Consider the following 20,350-nt stretch of genomic DNA (forward strand, 5'->3'; position numbering starts at 1 on the left):
TTTTACGGCATGGGAGGAGGGCGAGCTTGCAGGCAGCTGTCGGAAGCCTTGCGGCCACCGAAAGCCAGCTCGATTCAAGTTGGAGACCTGGCACCTTGGACCCCAACACTGGTCAGGGTGAGGTCCAGAGAGCTGAAGGCCTGAGCACAGCCAACCCCACCTGGAAGGTGGAGGCGCCTCGGAAACCTGGTTTTGCTCTTCTGAGCACTTAATTTACATTAACACATTCGTTCCATAATCCAGGAGGTCGGCACTATCATTTGTGGCAAGCAGGCCACACTCTGCCTTGCCCTCTGTGACTGTGGTTTATAAGACAGCGTTGCCCTACTGTGAGTAGTGCTTGTGAGCAGTGCCGAAGCAGAATGACTTGATAACTCTTCTGTGCAAATAGATAACCACCGGATATTGGGTACACTACCGAAAAGGACAGTGCCCAACTGCACAGCACAATCAGAAGGCACAAGTGTAAATCAACTGTGCTAATAAACATAGTTACTGAGCCCTGTGTGGTGGCACACATCTGTGATCCTAGCACTTGGGAGGCTGACTCAGGAGTATTGCCCTGACTTCGAGGCCAGCTTGGGCTACGTGGTGAGTTCAAGGCTTGTCTGAACTACATAGAGAGACCCTATCTCAATCAAACAAACAGCCGGGCTAGGTGCCACACGCCTGTAATCCCATCACTTGGGAGGCTGAGGCAGAAGGATCGTTGTGAGTTCGAGACCAGCCTGAGCTACATAGTGAGTTCCAGGTCAGTCTCAACTACATAGTGAGACCCTGTCCCCCCAAAAAATAAAAATAAAAATAAATTTAAAAAATCAAACAAACAAACATACAAAACAAAAAACACCACCAACAATTACCTCAAAGTTATCAAGTTAAATCAGTGGCACAGGAAAACATGAGATATCAAAACCATAGCAGAAGAACCAGCCTGAGATCTTATCACACACACTTGACCAACAAATGATAAAACTGCCTCACTTGAATCCTGTAAAAGGAAGGGTGCCTAACACTGGGGTACAGCAGCACACACATTGTGACTTGACCCTCATCCTATCAGGCTACTTGGTGAACAAAAATTCAACAACTAAAAGAAGAAAAAAAAAGAAAATGAAAAAATAGAAATAAAGTAGTTGTAAACAGGGAAGGGAGGAGGGGATGAAGGGAGGGCAGGGGTAAGGGAAAAAAATGAAAACCAAAACCTGTCATGTAAAGGTACAAGATCCCAATGATGAATGTAACTGTATTGTACCTAAAATGTACCAATAAACTCAATGAGGAAAAAAATTATACATAAAAAAGTTCAACAACTATCCTGGTTTCAACTCAGCTTGACCACCCTGCTTGATGTGACCTCCCAAACTACCAACAAGTTTACCACCACCACCACCCGCCCCCATACCAGGGATTGAACTTGGGTCCTTGTGCTTGCAAGGCAGGTCATCAAACTGCTGAGCTAAATCCCCAGCCCAAAGCTCAGTACCTAGAAAAAGCTCTGCCTGTAGGGGTCTGCATCTTATCTGGCCACCTTTGCTGACTGTTTATGTCTCTACTGGCTCCCTAATTTCACTCCTGACTGAATCCTGTGGCTATTGTTAGCCCTCTCTTAGCCATTCTGTAACCTATATATTGTGTGATAATGATGTGTGACTTGAGTGCTTTAGGTGTTAGTAATTAAGGTTGGAATAAGTTGGTGTGTACCTGTGATCCTAGCATTCAGGAGGGTGAGGCAGAACAGTGAGTTTGATCCCAAAAACAAAAATCAAAGATTAGAAGAAAAAAGCCTGTAATTGCCTGGATTTAGAGTATTGCCTAGAAGTACTCCAGAGAGTGGCTAGAAATCTAGAGCATTCATCAAGTTAAAAGCTGACAGTTGACATAGCTTGTGATTTTACTGTTACATAATGAATTCTGACATCCTGGAAAGACAAACATGTCCAGTCTATGTTAATGGCGCAGTTCGCCCATAGCATTATCCTGATCTTAGATAAAGAAAATGTCACAAAACTGGGAGAGCTGGAATTGAAGCTCTAGTGGCCTGGCTCCAGATTCTGCTCTTAATGCTTACAAAGCCAGTCATGAAGTTTGTTTCGTTTAGTTTGCAGTGCTGGGAATCAGAATCCAAGGCCTAATGCAGGCACCCTACCGCTAAGCTACTCCTAGCACCCTGAAGTTGTGATGTTTAAATGAGAAGATGCTTAAATCATTTAGCTCATCATGTGGTTCTCAAGCTTGCATCTCAACCATCTGGAGGACTTGTTGAAATACAGATGGCAGCTTCTGTTCCTAGGGTTTTAGATTCAGTAATCAGCCAGGGCAGGCATTTTTCTTTCTTTCTTTTTTTTTTTTTTTTTTCCTATGCTGGGGAATGAACCTAGGGCTTTGGTTTTGGGTGGGGTTTTTGTTTTTTGTTTTGTTTTAGACAGGGTCTCACTATGTAGTTCAGACTGCCCTGGAACTCACTGTGTAGCCTAGGCTGGTCTCGATCTTCCTGCTTCGGCCTCCCAAGTTCTAGGATTGCAGGCATAAGCCACCACACCCAGCTGCTGTTTTGTTTCGTTTTGAGACAGGGTCTTGCTCTGCAGTTCAGGCTGACCTCCAACTCATGGCACCACCACACCTAGCATTATTTGTTTCTTGAACAAATTATTGGATGCCATTCTAAATGAATGAATGCAATCAGTAACCCATTCCTGTCAGTTTTACCTCCTAAAGACTCCTCTATTCAGGTCTAATTCTTCTACAACTTCACAATAAGCCACTGGTCCAGGCTTGTTTAATACTATAGACAACTAAGTTAGGTAAAAATATAGGCAGTCAAATAGGGCTAGACCCTCCAGGGTCAGTGCAGAAGATCAGAACACTTTACAACTGTGGCTGGAGACACAGCTGTTAAAGGCCAGGCCTCAAAATAAAGGCAGAATGACCAGGGCTGCATACCTCCCCAGGGGATAATTGGTACCACCTAGTCCAATAAGTCTAGGGAGACATCAATCAACCACATAGGTGACCGGACATCCTGATCCATACCTTCTCAAAGGTCTTTGTGGGCTGGGGATATAGTTCAGATGGGCCGCACCTGCCTGGCAAGTATAAGGTACTGAGTTCAATCCCTGGTACCAAAAAACAAAAAACAAAAAAAACCAAAAAGATCACTATTACCTAAGCAGCTATACTTGTAATCCTTTTTGAATTTTTTAGGGGGTTACCAGGCATCAAGCTCAGGACCCTGCCCTTGTGAGGCAGGTACAGCACCACTAAGCTAAATCCCCAGCCCTATACTTGTAATCTTATTGATTGATCATAGTTTTGACCCACATGCTACCCACCTCATGATTTTGTATCCACCTTGAGGTTTTGCTTTGTAAAGCTTCCTCTGTGAAGGGTCCATGGCAACCCACTTTTGGGTCCCTTTTATTCTCTCAGGAGCTATATCTCTCTCAATAAACTTTTCCTGCTCTTAACCTCCATTGTTCCTTAAATTTTATTCATCAGTTTTGGGGAACATGAACTCAGCATATGTGAGGTCTAGCAGGTTGGGAGAGTTACATTATTTCCCTTATATCAGTGACGATTCTCCTGCCTTAGCCTCCTGAGGGCTGGATTATAGGCATGAGCCAGCACACCCAACATCCTTTGCTTCTTGAACAAAGAATTATTGGGTGCCATTCTAAATAAATGAATGCAATCAGTCTCCCATTCCTGTTAGTTTTACCTCCTAAAGAACCCTCTAGCCTGGTCTTGACTCTTCTACTTCACCTCAAGCCCCTGGTCCAGGTTTGTTTCTTGCCTTCCAACTAGTCTTTTTCCCTTTCAATCCTCTCTCCCTGCAAAATCCAGAGTAATTTTTTCAAAAAGGCAAATATTTTGTCAATCCCTAACTTAAAGCTTCTCATGGTGTAGCTGCGTGTGGTGGCATGTGTTCAGGAGGCCGAGGCAGGAGGATCACCAGCCTGAGCTAGATAGTTCAAGGTCAGCCTGCATTACATTGTGAGACCCCGTCTCAAAAAAAACAAAACTAAACTAAAACAAAAAAGAAAAGAAATACAGAATCTAAGGCCCCAGCCCAAATTTACAGAATCGGAACCTGTCTTGCTTTATTCTCCAAGCTGGCCCTGACCTCTTAATCTTTCTGCCTCAGCCACAGCATAGTTAGGGCCTCAGGCATGAGTCCCTGTGCCCAGAGGAACTTGCTTTTTTTTTTTTGAGACAGGGTCTCACTATGTAGTTGAGAATGACCTGGAACTCACTGTGTAGCGCAGGCTGGTCTGCAGACTCACAGCAATCCTCCTGCCTCAGCCTCCTGAGTGCTAGGATTATAGGTGTGCTCCACCAAGCCAGGCTCAGAACCTGCATTTTAACAAGGCTTGCAAGTGATTCATCTCTGCAGACCCCGAGGGAGTGTAGGAAGTCTCTTGCTCTTAAGCTCATGCAGGTGTAGTCCATGCGGACTCTTGCTTTAATACTGGTTGCTCTCACTTCCTACTCCTTCAGTGTGAATTCTAGCCCTGGGGAGGTGTGCATGTGAATGGCTAGCTAAATTCCAGCTACTGTTTTCAGATCCAGCTCTTTCACTCCAGGAAGCTTTCCAAACCCTCTGCAGCTAGCTCTCTTGCCACGGTTCCTAAAACTCCCACATCTCTGACCGATTAGGCAGCTGAGTCTTCTTCGGCCCGCACTTATTGGTCTCCAGCTGTGCGCCTCGCTGGATTCAGGGCCCTGCTGGGGAGAAAGTGCTGAGCTCTCCCACTGCTGGGATCGCCCAGCCCCAGGCCATCCAAGGCCGGAGGTTGTTTGCAGCCCGGGAACGTTTCTCCACCCTCGCTCTGCGCGGCTTTTCAGAGCCTTACGGCGCCCTCCTCCCGCCCCCGCGCCACGCGGGCGGGGACCCACGGGTTCCGCACAGCCTCAGCAGCCCGAAATCAGGACCCCCGGAGCGGGACCCGAGCGTCCGCGCGGCCGCCCGGCCCTGTTCTGGCTCGGTCCCGAATGGAGGGGACCGTGGAGTCCCAGACGCCTGATCTGCGGGACGTGGAGGGCAAGGTGGGCAGGAAGACCCCCGAAGGGCTGCTCCGCGGGCTTCGAGGAGACTGGGAGCTCGAACTCTCTGGTGTCCTGCTGCCCCCGGGGGCTCCTGGCACCAGCCACGGCCTGGGGGACAAGATCGTGGCGCTGAGGATGGAGCTGGTGAGTGTGGCGTTTGGCCGGAAGGGACAGACTCGCCCACCAGAGTTAGGCTGGAGATGAGGGAGTTAAAAACCCCCACTTAACGTGTCAGGTTCCTTCCAGGATCACTCGGTAGACCCTGAGGGGCGGCAGAATGACAACCATTAATTGTCCCCAAGGAGAAGTGGGATGTTGATGGGTCCTGAGGGCTGGGGGTAGAGGCACAGGTTTTTGTTGTCTTTTTTTTTTTTCCCTGCCAAATAATTAGAGAGGAGAGGTAAGGGGTGGGAAATACTGAGATTTTAGCCCAGCCCAAATTCTCCTCCCCTGAGAAGGCCATCTACTCTTCCAGCCCCAATTATTAAAAGGCAATCAGTTTTGTTTGTTTGTTTGCTTGTTTTCCCCGTCTGCAAACTGGGGAAATGTCTGGTTCCTGTGAGCCCAAATGTTCATGACAGGATTTGGCACAGAAGAGATTGGGGTGGTGGCTCATCTACTGAAAACTGTCTGGGGCTGAAAACATCTGTCTTCCTCAACATCCCCCTCGTGCCACTTAAAATACTTGAAAGTTCTAGGCCTATAGTAGAAACCTGAGAACAGAGCAGCAGCACAGTTGAGTGTGCTCCACCGACTGTCTTTTCCTTGCATACCTCAGGATCCAGTTTGTACCTTGGGGGAGAAGAGGAAACAGCAGCCTTCTCTTCTCCCTGGAGTCGCTGGTCTAGATTCAGAGCCAAAAGGGCAGCTGGGGCCCCAGCAGGCTCCCCAGGGCCCTGATCCCGGTGAAGGAGGTGATTTACACCTGCCACCACTTTGCAGCCAGGTCTGATGAACGGAGGAATTGCCGGCGGCTCCCTGGCCCGGAACCAGGAGCTAACAGCGAGTTTGTCAGCTAATAAGTCTTCCTGGAGCCCAGCTTGTGCCCAGCTCTCCCAAGCTGATCTGGGAGGAAGCAGGAGGGAGGGTGACTTTTGGGAGCTCCCAGACAAGCTCCTGGTAGGAGAGGCCCCGAAGAGCCTGGTGGGTGGAGCAGTCAGGGAAGACTCCCTGGGGGCAGGACTGAAATGCCAAGTGTGCACTTGGACTTGAAGGTTGGAGGTGAATGCCACACTGTCCAGAGCTAGGCTGAGACTATACCTGGGGCGGGGATGCGCCTCTCCCCTCTGCCTTATTGTACAAACTTTAGCTCAAGGGGTCAGAAAGAGCCTACTAGTCTGCTCTGCTTTGAAAATGAACTTTTACCTAAGTACACCTGTCAGGCATCATACTGAGCACCTTATGTGATACTCTCTTAATACAGCAGCCCTGTTAGATAAATGATACTTTATAGAGGAAGAAACTGAGGCACAGAGAGGTTTATTAATTGCCCACAGTCATGTACATAATAAAAAGCAAAGTCAGGGCCAGGGCTTTAGCTCAGTGGTGCTGTGCCTGCATCAACAGCACAAGCTCCTGAGCTTGATCCCTGGTACCAAAAAAAAAGCAGTCAGGATTTGAACCCGGATTATCTGACCATACTTTACATCTTTATGGTTGATAACCGCACATTTAAGCACATATGTGTTTGAATCAGCATAGTGGTCATTTCCCCTGTCACAGTTGAAACACACTTGCAAATGTTCAAGAGCTTGCCTGAATTCATGCAGGGAATCTGGAGCCAGGCCTGACCTCTCTGGTTCTCACTGTTTCCTGTCTTGGTGGATATTACCCATTTATAAACCTGAAGGGAGTATATTTAACCTCTTATTTTTTCTCCCTGTCCTTTTTTTTTTTTTTTTTTTTTTTTTTTTAGCCAGTCTCTCCATGTAGCCCAGGCCGGCCTCAAAGTTGAGATTCCTCCTGCCTCACTCAGCCTTCTGAGTGCTAAAATTACAGACATGTACCACCATGTCCAGCCGTCTCTCTGTATTCTTGACTGATCTTGCCTGGGCCTAAGACAGGCAAAGAGAGGATTCCTGTCCCATTCCTTGCTCCCTCCTGGGCTAGGATGTCACTGATCTCTTCAAGAACTCTTCCTTGCCCACAGGTGGCATCCAAGAAGGACAGGGGGTTTCCCTTGGAGCCATGAGAAGCAGGACTGGTCCACCCTCTGAGAATTGTTCCCATCTCTCTGTTCTTTCTATAGGGAGGGGACAGACCTCTCCTGGAAGCCAAGGTCCGCCCTGCCTCTTGCCCTCCTCCCTCCTGCTTCACTCTCCAAATCAGAGCTTGAGTAAAGAGTGGGACCCTGGGATCTGTGGGAATGGGAAACAATAGCAACTTCCTCTCCCACCCAAAGAACTGTTGCTAAGATAACCCACCTCCACAGAGCAGTTTATGAGAAAGCTTTAGGCAAGAAGAGGGAAGGCAGGAGTTCAAGTCCTAGCTCTGCTTCTGAATTATTTTGTGATCTTGAGCAGGGTCCTGTGTCTCTCTTTTTTCTCCCTTGGTGGGTGGGAGAAAAGTGTAACCCTGGAACCAGATAGTCTGTAAGAGCCTTTTGGGTAACAATAATACGAGCATCTCAGTCCACCTCCAGGGAGCTAAATCTGGATCATCCAAGCTTTTATCGCAGGGCCTGATTTGGGTTGAGCAAAGAGGGAACTGGACCCAGGACTCCAGGGCTGATGTGCATCTGGAGAGGAGTTAGGGTGCCTGCAGCCCCCTCGGGAAGAGGATTGGTTTGGAGTAGCTGCCAAGGCTCCCTTTCTCCTGAGCTGTTTCCAAAGAGATGGTGTGAAATGAACGTTTCTTTTTCTGGCAAGAAAGCCTTGCTTTCTTCTATTCTGGGGAGTGATGCTGTCACAGTAAGGGGATCCCACTGTCACAGGATTATGGAATCTCATCCTGAGATTCATTTCCCAGCAGTGCACTACGGTCTGCTCCGCCCACCACACAGCCCAAATCCTGGAGACAGGAGAGCAGCGAGAGTCACAGAACTGAATGTGACTTCACCCACCCTAGGCAGAGCACCCTAAGTGACCTGGCCAGGATCTGCTCTGAAGGAGCTCAGAGTCTGGCTTTAGGGAAGGCGGGAGACAGACCAACAACTCTAGTACACAATAAGTGCTTCCGGGGCCCGGGAGGGCCTCTCTCAGCCACAGTGAAGTCTCAGGACTGTGCCACTGGAATTGGCCAGGGGCTCACGCTCTGGTTAGAATGTTTCTCCCCATGCCTGTCTGGCTAAGTCCTGTGTGATCTTCAATCTCTGCTTACTTCTCTCATCTAGGAAGAATTTCTGACCTCCCTGGGTTGGATTATGGCCCTCTAGGCACTCACAACCCTCCGTGTAGCAGCCATTTTCCCTCAGCAGCATTTGTCTCGCTGAAGTTGTCACCATTGTCTTTGGGCGGGGCTGGATTTTTGAGACGGAGTCTTGTTTTGTAGTTCAGGCTGGCCCTGAACTCACTGTGTAGCCCTGGCTTCAAACTCACAGTGATCTTCCTTCCTCAGCCTCCCAAGGGCTGGGATTACAGGTGTGCACCACCGTACCCAGCTTTTTTTTTTTCTTTGTCATTGTTTTATCTTCCCCACTGGACTGAGACCACTGGGAGCAAGAAATGATGCCTTTTCTTTTGTCTGATAGTGCTAAGTCTGTAAAAAGCATTTAATAGGGCCAGGATTTAGCTCAGTGGTGCCTCTGCCTGCCTCGCAAGCACAAGGTCCAGAGTTGGGTCCCCGGTAAGAACAACAACAAAAAGCATTAATAAATATTTTTCCTATGACAGAATGAGTTAATTCCATTTTGAGGAAGAGCAGAGAAGACTTTCCAGAAGGGATATCTGAGCCGGGCCTAGGAGAATGAACAGAGTCAGTGAGAAGTCAATTCAAGAGGATGGACTGAGTCCTTACCCAGATTGCTACCTTAAACCCCACCAAGAGTCCGTGGAAGCTAGGTACGGTGGCACAAGCCTTAATCCCACCACTTGGGGACGATGAACAGAAGGATTGCAAATTCAACCCTAGGATGGGTAATTTAGTGACTTAGTAGGTCCTATCCAAAAAGCAAAATATAATAAAATAAAAATTTTTATTTTGAGACAGAATCTCACCAATTGCCCAAATGGGACTTGATCTTACAATCCTCCTGCCTTAGTCTCTCTCAGGACTGAGATTACAGGTGTGTACTATCACTTCCAGCTGGCAGGATTATTTTTAAAGGTATGAAGCAGTTATGACAATGAGAACAATGGAGAAGATGACAAAAATGAAGGAGAAGATAACAAGAACAAAATTTTGGAAGCTGAAAAGCAAAAGAAAAACTGGTAATTACATTAGACTTGAAAAAAGCAGAAACCTAATCCACTAGTGAGGCAGGCTGAAAAGCAACCTATCTTGTTTTTGTTGTTGTTCTGTTTTGTTTTGGGTTGTTGAGACAGGGTCTCGCTATGTAGTTCAGGCTGGGGGGCTTGAACTCACTGTGTTGCCCAGGATGATTTAGAACTTTCAGTGATCTATCGGCTTCAGCCTCCTGGAGGCCTGGTATTACAGGCATGCACAACTGTGCTTGGCTGAAAAAGCACCCTATTTTGTACTACAAAAACACTTACAGGCCGAGTGCGGTGGTGCACGCCTGTAATCCCAGCACTCTGTGAGGCTGAGGCAGGAGGATGGCAAGCGCAAGCCCAGCCTGGGCAACTTAGCAAGAACTTGTCTCAGAATTTTTAAAATGTTGGGAATATAGCAGAATTTGAAGGTCCTGGGTTCATTTCCCAGAAACACACACACACACACACACACACACACACACACCAAAAACAAAACTCTCAGAGGTCTTAGGAATTGGAAGCTCGAGATATTTCTGGAACTGGAGGCGCAAATAGGGCTGAAAAGAAAGGGTTGCTTGAATGTCTAAGAATCATGTTCTAAGATTCCTTTTCTCTGTGCAACCAAGTGTTCCTGCTCATTTATCTGGCAGACGGCTGGAGATAAAAGTTTTGGGGAGAGTACATGAGACCGGAATGAAGGGAGGGAGGAGAGAAAAAAGGAAGGAGAAGACACAAAACACAGCAGAAGTGTTTTAAGTATGAAGACATTCATTCATTATTTATTTATACCATAGGGAGGATTGAATCTCTGGAGTAATGAGCTATATCCCTGGCCCTATCTATCTATCTGTCTATCTATTTATTTTTGAGACAAGGCCTCAATATGTAGCCCAGGCTGGCCTCAAACTCCCAGATATCTTTCTGCCTCAGCTTCCTGAGTGCTGGTATTACAAGTGTGTGCCACTGCCCCTGGCCTCGGCCCTTTTTATTTTGAGACAGTGTCTCACTGAATTGCATAGGCTGGATTCAAACTTGTGATCCTCCTGCCTCTACCTCCTTTGTGCTAGAATTATAGATACGCATCACTGTATCTGGATGGTGTGCTCTCTCACCTACCTGCCTGCCTGCCTTTCCTTCCTTCCTTCCTTCCTTTTTGTTTTTCTTTCTTGGTGCTGGGATTAAGTCCAGATCCTTGCATGTGCTGGGTGAGTATTCTACCACTAGGTTATATCCCTGGTCCTTATATGAGGATTTTTGTTAAATGCATTTAGTTTGGTAATGGACTAGGACAGTTGTTTTCACTCTTTAATATATTTGTCTACTGCAAACATGTACTGATACAATTTTTAAAAGATAAAAAATTAGTATATTATCATTGCATTTTTATGTATTATTATTAATACATTTAGACAGGTCTGAATGCTCCTGAAGAGATAGAACATGTGATATGTTTGAAAACCTCAGTAGGCATGGTGGCGCATGCCTATGGTCCCAGCACTCAGGAGGCTGAGGCAGGAGGATTGCCATCAGTTCAAGGCCAGCCTGAGCCACATAGCAAGACCCTGCCTCAAAAAATTCAAAAGTGGGCTGGGGAGTTAGCTCAGTGGCACCACGCCTGCCTTTCAAGCACAAAGTCCTGTGATGGATACCTGGTACTGGGGCGGGGGGAGGGGGAAGCCTTAAGAGGGAAATTTAAATGGTTAGGGAATGACTGACTGATAATTTTATAGTCAACTAAGCAAAATAATAATAGTAAAGAAAACACTGGGCTGGGGATTTAGCTCAGAGGTTCCACCATCTGCCTTGAAAATGCAAGGTCCCGAGTTAAATCCTCGGTCACCCCTCCACAAAAAAAGAAAAAAGAAAAAATGAAGTTGACATTACTTGGTTGTGAGTAGCTTTTCCCAATTCTAATAAGGCAGACACTCAGTAATTGTATTGCCTATTGGGAAGAGGGGAAGGGGAAATGTGTCTATGTGGCAGGAAGTAGGGAATGGGTAAAAGTTGAGTCCTTTATCTATAGTGTGGGAACTCAATAAGAAAATGGTGGGCCAGGCATTTAGCTCAGTGGTTCTGCCACCTGCTTCACAAGAGCAAGGACCTGAGTTTGGTCCCTGGTACCAAAAATAAATAAATAAATAAAAGCCTGAACTTTGCCTAGTATGGTGGGACATGCTTATAATCCCAACACTCTGGGAGGCTGAGGATTGAAAGTTCAAACCCAGCCTAGGCAACTTGGCAGTTTAGCAAAACCCTCTCTCAAAATCAAAAACAAAAAAGGGGGCTGGAGATTTAGCACAGTGGTTCCATCGCGCCTGCTTCACAAACGCAAGGTCCTGATTTTGATCCCCGGTACCAAAAGGTGCGGGGAATGAGGATATAGTTCAATGCAAAGCCCTGGGGTTCATTTTCCACTACCACACACATGCATACATACACACAGAAAAGAAAAGAGAATAAGAAAAGAAAAAGGAAAGATGCCTAAATCTTAAAAAGCAATGAGTTGGAAGAAAGCCTCTTTTATAAACTGTGCTGGAAAAACTGGCTTCCCACATGCCAAAGATTAGAACTAGACCCATATCTTTCATCAGGCACTAAACTAAAATTGAAATGGATCGAAGATCTAAATACTGAAACAGAAACACTAAATCTGCTGGCAGATAGAATAGGTAGAACAATTAAGGACATTGGTATAGGCAAAGACTTTATGACAAAACCCCAATCACACAGGAAATATCACAAAGAATCGACAACTGGGATTTCATTTAAAAAAATTATTATTTTTTTTTTCAAAACTGGGGTTGAACTCAGGGCCTTGTACTTGTGAGGCAGGCGCAGCTCTACTGAGCTAAATCCCCAGCCCTGCAAAAGCTTTTTCACAGCAAAAGAAACCACCAACAGAGTAAAGATACAACTCATGGAGTGGGGAAAAAGTTTTGCCAGCTGTTCCTCAGACAAAGGACTGGTCTGGGGATTTAGCTCAGTGGTTCCGCCACCTGCCTCTCAAGTGTAAGGACCCAAGTTCAATCCCTGGTACCAAGCAAACAAACAAACAAAAAACCTCAGATAAAAGACTAATATCTAGAATACGTAAAGAACTCAAAAAAACCAGACCCCCTCAAATTTAAATACCCAATCCAAAATGACACTCTTCAGATGAAATAGAAACAGCAAATAAATACATGGAAAAATGTTCAACATCGCTGGTCATTCAAGAGATGCAAATCTTTAAAAAAGATGCATATTAAAACAAGGCTGAAGCCAGGCATGGGTGGCACACACCTGTAATCCCAGCACTCGGGAGTCTGAGGCAGAAAAATCGCTGTGAGTTCGAGACGAGCCTGGGCTACATAGTGAGTTCCAGGTCAGTCTCAACTATACAGTGAGACCCTGTCTCAAAAAACAAAAACAAACAAACAGAAAAACAAGGCTGAGATTCCATCTCATTCCAGAAAGAATGGCTGCTATTAAGAAATCAACCAATAACAAATGCTGAGGGGGCTTGGGGCGGGGAGAACCCTTCTCCACTGCTGGTGGGAGTATAGACTGGTGCAACCACTGTGGAAATCAGTGTGGCGATTCCCTGAAAAACTAAAATTAGAGGTTGCATTCATCCAGCTATTCTACTTGGTATCTTCCCAAAAGAATTAACATCATACCATAGTGATATATGTATGCATACCCGTGTTTATAGCAGCACAGTTTGTAATAGTTAAATCTTGGAAACAGCCCAAATGCCCATCAACCAATGAATAGATAAAGAAGATACAGGATTGGTTGGTTTGTTTTTTACAATGGAGTATATTACTCTGCCCTAAAGAAGATACACTTCAGACATTTATAGCTAAATGGATGGACCATGAGACCATACTCTCTCTTTTTTTTTTATTGGCACCGGGGATGGAACTCAGGCCCTTGTGCTTGCAAGGCACGCAGTGAAACCACTGAGCTAAATCCCTGGCCCCCAAGACCATACTCTTAAATGAAATAAATTGAACATACATGTTTAAATATTTCATTGTTTCTCCGGTGTGAGATGCTGAAAGTGTAAATAAGGAGCAAAAAGTGTAATGGCTATTGGGAAATGGGAAGGAAATGTTCAAATGAGAAGGGAAACAAGGGAGGGGGAGAGGGAAAGGAAAGAAGACAAGAAAGAGAATAGAAGAAAAAATGGAAACAAAGCTTTTGTTAAATAAGGAAGGGAATGAGAAAAAAAGGAGGAAGATATATCATGTACAGGTACAAATTCCCTATGATGAATATTATCATTATGTATATCTAAAATGTAAGAAAAAAAGCAAGAAGCTGCAATTTACGTGTTACTTGGAGGATAGGAGGCAAATACCAAAATAACCAGCTAAAGCATTAATAATAGCAGAACAAGGTGCACTGTCATTCACCTGTAGTCCCAGCTACTACTCTGGTGGCTGAGGCAAGAGGATCCCTTGATCCTAGAAGTTCAAGGATACCTGGGCTACATAGACTTTATCTCAAAGAAAATAAAACAACAAAAACAGAAGTTTAATAAAAACTAGCCAGGTATGATGGTATATATCTGATGTCCCAGCATTCTGAGACACTAAGGCAGAAAGATTACAATTTCGAGCCCAGCAATTTTTTTTTTGGTACCAGGGATCGAACTCCAGTCCTTGTGCTTGCAAAGAAGGTAGCGGAACCACTGAACTAAATCCCTGGCCCTCAGCAATTTTTTTTTTTTTTTTTTTTTTTTGAGGCAGGGTCTCACTATGTAGTTGAGACCGACCTGGAACTCACTATGTGTAGCCCAGGTGGGTTTGAACTCACAGCAATCCTCCTGCCTCAGCCTCCCGAGTGCTGGGATTATAGGCATGTGCCACCACACCCAGTTTAGCAATTTATTTTTAAATCTAAATTAATTTTTTGAAACGGCATCTTGCTGTGTAGTTCAGACTGGCCTTGAATTCGTGGTGACCCACCTGCATCAGCCTCCCAAGTGCTGGGATTAGAGGTGTGTGCCACCATGCCCAGCTAGCCTGGGCAATTTAGAGAAAACCTGTCTCAAAATGAAAAGTGAAAAGGCCGGGGATTAGCTCAGTGCACTGCGCCTGCCTCAAAGTGCAAGGTCCTGAATTCAATCCCTGGTACTGAGAAAAAAAGTAAAAAAGGCCTGGCAACATAGCTCAGTGGAAAGGCTTGGGATTCAATTGCCAGTATTACAAAGCAAAACAAAAATGTAAAAACTAATAGTTTCTTTTAGGGAGTTGGGTTTGGGATTAAGATGGAGGAACTCTTCAAAATCTTGTAGAAGTACTCTTTTTTATATGCACCTATTAATCTGATTAAAGGTGAAACTAAATTTGAAAAGTTATGCAGTGGCAGGACCTTGGGTTCACAGAAAAGTATGCTGGCACTGAAGATAGAGTGGTGGGCAGGGCCATATTATGATAGGACTTTGAATGCCAGCTGCTAAAGTGTTTCAAGTTCATTCTCTAAAAGCAGCACAAAGCTGCTCAATCCTTCTGAGCAGGGGAGGGACAAGTCAGACTCATGCTTGGGGAAGGTAGCTGAGTACATCTGAGCCAGGAGGGACCCTAGAGATTACCCAGTAAGTCTGACTTCCTTCCAGTGTGGACAGACGGGTGTGTGCCGGAGGGAAGCACACACAGCGGGGTTCATTTGGACCCTTCTCTGCTCTGACCAGCCCTTCTTACCCTCACTCTTGCTTCCAGTCTCCTGAAAGGACGAGGAAACCAGGTTTGCTCCTCCTTGACTCCTCAGTGTCCGCCTCCGTTTGGCCCAGTGCGCTTCCCAAGTACAGTAATCACCCTACCAGGTTGTTCTTCAGCTCTTTCTAAGCTCTTGGTGAATCGGGACCAGTTTAATAGTTAATACCCCAAAGCCCAGTGGCATTGGATTGGGTTAATTAATTAATTTACAGTGACAAAGTTTCACATTTATTGAAGGTAGGGGGAAAAAAAAAACAGAAGGGAAAAATCCACAGAAGGGTAGGGGAAGAACAAACTCAGAAGAGTGAATTTTTGGGACAAAGAAAAAGGGAAGGGAAAAAAAAAAAGATACACCTATGGCCCATGGAGGCCGTCATGCAGAGGTGTGATAGCTGGGGTTGGATTTTAATTCTTAACATTTACTAAGACCTTCCTCTGTACGAGGCACTGTGCTGAATGCTTGATAGCAGTTCAGAATCTTCACAGCCAACCTGTGAGGTGAGTGATTATCCCTGTTTTACCAACGAGCTCAAAGAATAGCTGCCCACAGTCATCTAGCTCATCAGTGGTAGAATTTTTTGTGGTTCGGTTTTGGTTATTTTTGGTTGTGAGTATTGAACTCAGGGCCTCATGTATGCTAGGCAGGCAGGCCACCACTCAGTCCCAGCTCCAAGCCAAGCTGAAGTCGTAAATGGCAGTCTGCTCGCTTCCAAAGCCCACTCTGAATCATCCTGTTTCCATGCTTCTTGACAGTGAAGCGCGGTTGGTTGGATCACGAGGTAGGGGTCTCTGGAAACTCCAGGGAAACCCAGAGCCCAGAACCTGGGACTAATTCCTTCTTCCACTCCCCCAGGCTTCCCTGCGAGCCATCGACGTGAAGATCCTGCAGCAGCTGGTGACCTTGAATGAGGGCATCGAGGCAGTGCGCTGGCTGCTGGAGGAGCGGGGAACGTTGACCAGCCACTGCAGTAGCCTCACCAGCAGCCAATATAGCCTGACGGGCGGGAGCCCGGGCTGCTCAAGGCGGGGCAGCTGGGACAGCCTGCCAGACACCAACTCCACTGACCGACTGGACAGTGTCTCTATTGGCAGCTTCTTGGACACCGTGGCCCCCAGAGAACCAGACGAACAGGGACCCCCTGGGGCTCCCTGTCCCGAGATGGACTGGGCAAAGGTTATACCTGGTGAGGAGAAGGCCAGGACTGATGTGGATCTGACAGCCGCCAGGCTAGGGAGCTTGAGGGCTTTGTGGAGGCCCCCGGGAGAGGGGCTGCAAGGTGGGCCACCTGCGCCACCAGAGGATGAGAGTGCCACGCTGGGCTTTGAGGCTCACTGGTACTGGGGACAGTGCCAAGATGATGTGACCTTCTTGTAACAATTTTTGCACCCTTTTGTATTCATTCCTTTGGCACTTTAACCCTCGGTCCTGGTGTCTCTCAAAATTTGTTCTCCCTCAAATCTGGGACTAGGAATAGGCTACACTGAAATCAGTTACCATGGAAACCTGGCACACCATTCCTCTGGTCCCTGGAGAGTCTCCATCTTTATCCCTCAGTTATCTGGTCCCTAGAGCTATTGCTGTAGAGATGCTGACTCTAGATGCTTGGGGTGTGGCTCTTTGTGTGGGGTATCTCCATCTTCTTCTCCTCGCCATGTAAGGATTTTAGACCCACGGGAGATCATTGATGAAATGGGAGGGGTGTAGTTACCTCACCCAAAGTCTAGGAGCTTTGTCTTCTCTTGGCCAAGATGGAAGGTTGAAGGACATGAACATTCGACCCTCCATGGGTTTGTTCTCCCAGAAGGCTTTGGAGTTGGTAGACCCACCCCTTCCTGTCCGTTGAGTGATAACATTTCCTGCCAGGATGGACTTAGCCATTCTGTACAAATCCTTGGATGGTATGTGATCAGGATGTGTGAGCCCCTGCTGCTAAGTGAGACCAATCACTTAATGTCTATTCCATTACTTCTTTGGAGTGGGAACACGTCACCCCTCCTCACAGGAAAGTTTCTCGTTAGAAGACTGTGTGCTGCTTTTCAGACAGGATGTTCTCATTTTGTCCTTGTGGGGGTCTCACTTCCTCGGTGGCTGCGTTCCTCTCTGGTACCAATACTCTTATCTCTGTTCTTTTAGGGCGAGAAACTGTCAGAGGCCTCCACCTACGGCTCTCAAGTCTGCTTGCCCACTCTGCCACAGACCTCTGTTTTCCCCTGTTCCGGGCCTGCCCTGTTTCTGTATTCTGACTTCATATCTCCTGCTATGAAGGTTCGGTTTCTGTGCCTTTGTAACTTCTTTTCCTCTTCTCCCTTCAGTCCTTTAATATGCAGATGAGTCCTGGCCTCACCCCACTGCAGATGGGAGCTGGAGAGGGAGAAACTTGAGGTCTCAAGGCTCTGAGATTATTCCAGAATCTTGGATGCTGGGGAGGTGTTATCTTCTCTGAGTCTGTGATTACCCTTCCCCCACCCTGTCCACCTTCCACCATTTGGTCACAGGGACGCCTGCCTGCAGTTGGGACAACAAGGAACCCCCTTGTCTGGGCTACAGTGTGGGCGTGTGACAGGAAAAGACAGAGTCTCTTTTGGTCCTGCCCATAGGGACAGGCAAGGGAAAGTTCTTCCTTGCTCTCTTACAGCTGGCCCTTCACTCCTGGGACCTAAGAAGGGAGCAGGGGACCACCTCTGGGTCTGTGTCCCACAGTCCTAGCTAATTACACCAAAGATAGAATTCAGGGAAACTGCCAACCTGGGGCTCCAGGAGGGGACGTCCCAGAGAGTGGGGGGCTGGGCTCTGGCTGATGTCAGAATGAATTCTTGAAAATTAACCTTCTGAACCTCAGGTAATCATCGCTATTTTTGTTGGCCCTGTCTTTCCTGGACTCTAAAATTAGATTACTAGAGGGGGGGGGAAGGAGGGAATAAGGATGATCTTTGGTTGTTCAGTGTGCTAAGTTGGAAGAGTCTTTGCCAAATTCTAGAGTAGCTGCCATTTCTTTACTTTGTATTTTATGTTGTGGAAGGGAAGGAAGCCAGGCTGATCACCTCTGCCTTCCCCAATACTACTTTCTCTAGTGCTGTGGAGCACCTTCCACCCTGGTCCTTCTGAAGCAATCCATTCCTTCCATGGTTCTCCCATAACAACCCACTTGCCATCCTAACGGAGTGTTTTAAATCTCCAAAGTATCCTCTCAGCACCTTCTTTACTCTCTACCATCCCTGTCCTTACCTTTTCCTGGGGCTCCTGACTTCCCCTCAGACTAGGAATTAAAGTACTGCACCTATTCCAATCCCTACTCTGTAGCCATTTTGTAGTGTGCCCTTGGGAATCACCCTTCCTCTTGGAAGCCATTGTATTTCTTATGGAGGCGTCATCTAGTCCACCAATTTCTGGGTGAAGAGGTTGCCTGCCCCCTTGTGGCCATTATGCGCCATTGCTGTGAGTACTGAGTAGAACCTCCGAGGGCAAATAAACTAGTATAATCTTTCAGATAAACTAGTATAATCTTTCAGACCAGCTGAGGTCACCAGTACATACATAGGCTAGTGTCACCCATTGTAAAACTGTGGCAAAGCGCAGATTGCTTGCCTGCACACCCACAGAACTGCCATTTGACCACACTTTCCAGTCAATGTCCCCAAAGCTCAAACTGGAAACACTTTTGTCATTACAACATTTGGCCCTATCAGTTTCCCACCCTAAAGAGACAGCCCAGTCTTAGAGAAAAAGCAACAGGCTCTGAGGAGAACTCTGGGCCTGAGAGGGTAAAGGGTGTACCAGCCTGCACATCAGCTAGGAGAAAAATCAATCCTGGGCCAACCATTTTTTTTCTGAGACGGGAGGGAAAGTAGGTTCCAACCTCAAGGGGAAAAGTCATTCTTTCAGACCTGGATATTAGAAGCAGGGTGGAATGGGAGAGCAGTCAGACTGGGAAAAGCAGTAGATCTTGTAGAGGGAGGGGTGCACTACAGGCCAGGGGCTGTAGGTTGAGTGGGCAGGCACTGGAGAGTGAGAGTGCTGAGGGGCTGGAGGGAGAGCTGGGCCAAGTGAGGCTTCCTGGAGACTCTGGGTCTTCATACCTTTGACTCCAGCTCCCCATCAGAGAAGCCTAAGAACGCCAAAAAACGTGCAGTCCCGGTCCCTGCTACCTGCCTGTTAACTGGCTGGTTGAGGCTCAGCTGTTAGGTTTGATATTTCTGGGTTACAGGGGAGCTGTTGGGGAGCTCAGAGAACAAGGGAGGAAAAGGATGAGAGATGGAGAAGCAGGAAAGACGAAAACTGCTGCTGAAAGTATGAGAGGGAGCATGCTGCTCTCCGGGTGTGTGGGGAGCATTTATTAGGGTTCGGGGTGAAGGCAGAGATGAGGCTGCTTGTGACAGCTGCTAACACATCCCCTGGGAAAATACTCGGGACCATCCAGGCCCATGAGAGCAGGCGAGTGGGCAGGGCTAAGAACCTGCACTTGGGACACCTGGGGTTGTCATGGACACAAGGCCATTGTGCGCAAGGCGCCAGCCATACACTGGGCATTCAGTTATACCTGTTCAGTGACAGTGGAGAAGCCCATAAGGAAATGTGACTTACAAAAACCACCATTTGCTATTTACAGACTCAGTAATTTAAAAGTCTATTTAATTCTTAGCAACCCTATATATAATACATTGTTGACAATGTGTTGTTCTTAGAAAATTTGCTCAAGGTCGGGTAACAGATGAGCCATACTATGGACTGGGGTCAGTGTGATTGCAGGGACTCCTAGGAAGTCATCTCTGGTTTCCTGCCACACCCTTCATACTCACACATAGCTTTTTCACGTAAGACAATAAGTTAGTGCTGCCCGGGAGTAGAGGCAGTCTGGTAATTTCTTGTTGCTGCTGTGACAAGTTACCACAAATTTAGTGGCTTGAAAATTACATGTGTTATAGCCCTGGAGGTCAGAAGCCTGAAATCAGCTTCCCTGGCTGAGGTGGAAGCGTTGTCAGTCTGTGTCCCTTCAGGAGAACGTAGGAAGAATCTGCTTGTCTTTCCACTTTCTAGAGTCCGCTTGCATTCCTTGATTCCTGCCTCCTGCATCTTTTTTCCCCCTCAGCACTGGGGATTGGACCCAGGACCTTTGTACTGAGAAACATCCCTGGCCCATTTTTTAAAAACATTTTTAGACAGGGTCTCACTAAATTATTAAATTGCGCAGGCTGGCTTTAACCTTTTTTTTTTTTTTTTTTTTTTTTTTT

The 20,350-nt window shown here is 46.7% G+C and overlaps 1 protein-coding gene across 2 annotated transcripts; it reads left to right on the plus strand.

Moving 5' to 3' along the window:
• The first annotated feature begins 4,716 nt into the window (after positions 1-4,716).
• Lurap1 (leucine rich adaptor protein 1) lies at positions 4,717-20,255 on the plus strand. 2 transcript variants are annotated; one of them, XM_033767612.1, is made up of 3 exons: positions 4,717-5,190; positions 15,975-16,305; positions 17,256-20,255. In XM_033767612.1, exons 1-3 carry the CDS (start codon positions 4,993-4,995, stop codon positions 17,363-17,365), a joined length of 639 nt encoding a protein of 212 aa, XP_033623503.1. In that variant the 5' UTR covers positions 4,717-4,992; the 3' UTR covers positions 17,366-20,255. The 2 variants fall into 2 exon arrangements, with proteins under 2 accessions (XP_033623503.1, XP_010608509.1); XM_010610207.3 differs by having other exon boundaries at positions 15,975-17,343.
• Positions 20,256-20,350: the final 95 nt, after the last annotated feature.

The sequence above is a fragment of the Fukomys damarensis genome, unplaced genomic scaffold (genome assembly GCF_012274545.1).
Source record: "Fukomys damarensis isolate Sample0158 unplaced genomic scaffold, DMR_v1.0_HiC HiC_scaffold_23, whole genome shotgun sequence".
In the NCBI taxonomy this organism is placed as follows: Eukaryota; Metazoa; Chordata; class Mammalia; order Rodentia; family Bathyergidae; genus Fukomys; species Fukomys damarensis.